This window comes from Condylura cristata, unplaced genomic scaffold (assembly GCF_000260355.1).
Source record: "Condylura cristata isolate star-nosed mole 26May11 unplaced genomic scaffold, ConCri1.0 scaffold00623, whole genome shotgun sequence".
NCBI classification, from domain to species: domain Eukaryota; kingdom Metazoa; phylum Chordata; class Mammalia; order Eulipotyphla; family Talpidae; genus Condylura; species Condylura cristata.
Window position 1 is genome coordinate 3,217 of NW_004567724.1, and position 799 is coordinate 4,015.

At 52.7% G+C, this 799-nt stretch overlaps 1 gene segment (V, D, J or C); it reads right to left on the reverse strand.

Annotated features, from left to right (window-relative positions):
- Positions 1 to 40: 40 nt before the first annotated feature.
- On the reverse strand, positions 41 to 566 carry LOC101622389 (the record flags this gene model as incomplete). The annotated part of the segment is given in 3 exon segments: positions 41 to 177; positions 301 to 415; positions 524 to 566. Coding segments are annotated over 3 exon segments (295 nt in total), but the record flags the coding sequence as incomplete, so codon positions are not given.
- Between the last annotated feature and the right edge of the window lie 233 nt (positions 567 to 799).

Below are 799 nucleotides of genomic sequence, written 5' to 3' on the forward strand. Positions count from 1 at the left end.
TCAGGGCAGGAAGTGGGACAGGGGCTGCTCCATCCTGTACCAGGGCTGGGCTGGCAGCTGCAAGCACAATTATGTGCAATGGAGGGGGAGACTGAGCCACTGTGATTGTCCCAGGCGGCACAGTAATAAATGCCAGCATCACTTTCTTCCAGATTTTGGATCTCAAATTTACAGCTCCTGCCCAAGCCTTTATACGCATGGTAATTTACTGTACTGATTCCTTCTTCTACCACTGGCTTTCAATCAGAGAATGAAAAGTAGAGAAGGCGGTGGGGGGCCACTCCCATTCGGTTTCGTAACCAGTGGATATAGTTGACTTTTTGGTCAACAATGTCACAGGTGATTTCAGCCAAAGACCCAGTCCTCCTGCTCACTGAAATCGTTCTCCCTTCTGAGCTGAAGGATATCGGACTGGCTGCAAAGGGATGAAAATCGATAATGAGACAGAGGTAGCTTGAATCCCTTCAGGTGGCCCCCACTGCCACAAAATACAAAATCCCATGAGCTTCTGCGATGTACTTACCAGGAGCCAGGAAAGCCAGGAGCAGGGCTAGAGCCCACAGCATGGCTCCTGCTGACCCAAGGAAGGGGGTGGACCCGCCTGCAAGAGCAGCAGAAGAAGTTCCCACAAGTCAAATCCTCCACAAGAAAATGGTCCCAGGCCAGAGGCACTGAATGAAGCTCCAGCTTCAGGGGCTGTAAGGTAACTGAGGCTCTGTCTCAGGCCAGGCCAGGCTGGAGATGCAGAGGAAATGGTGCTGGGGGAGGAGCCTGCCTCTGTTGTGAGCCCTCCTGTGGC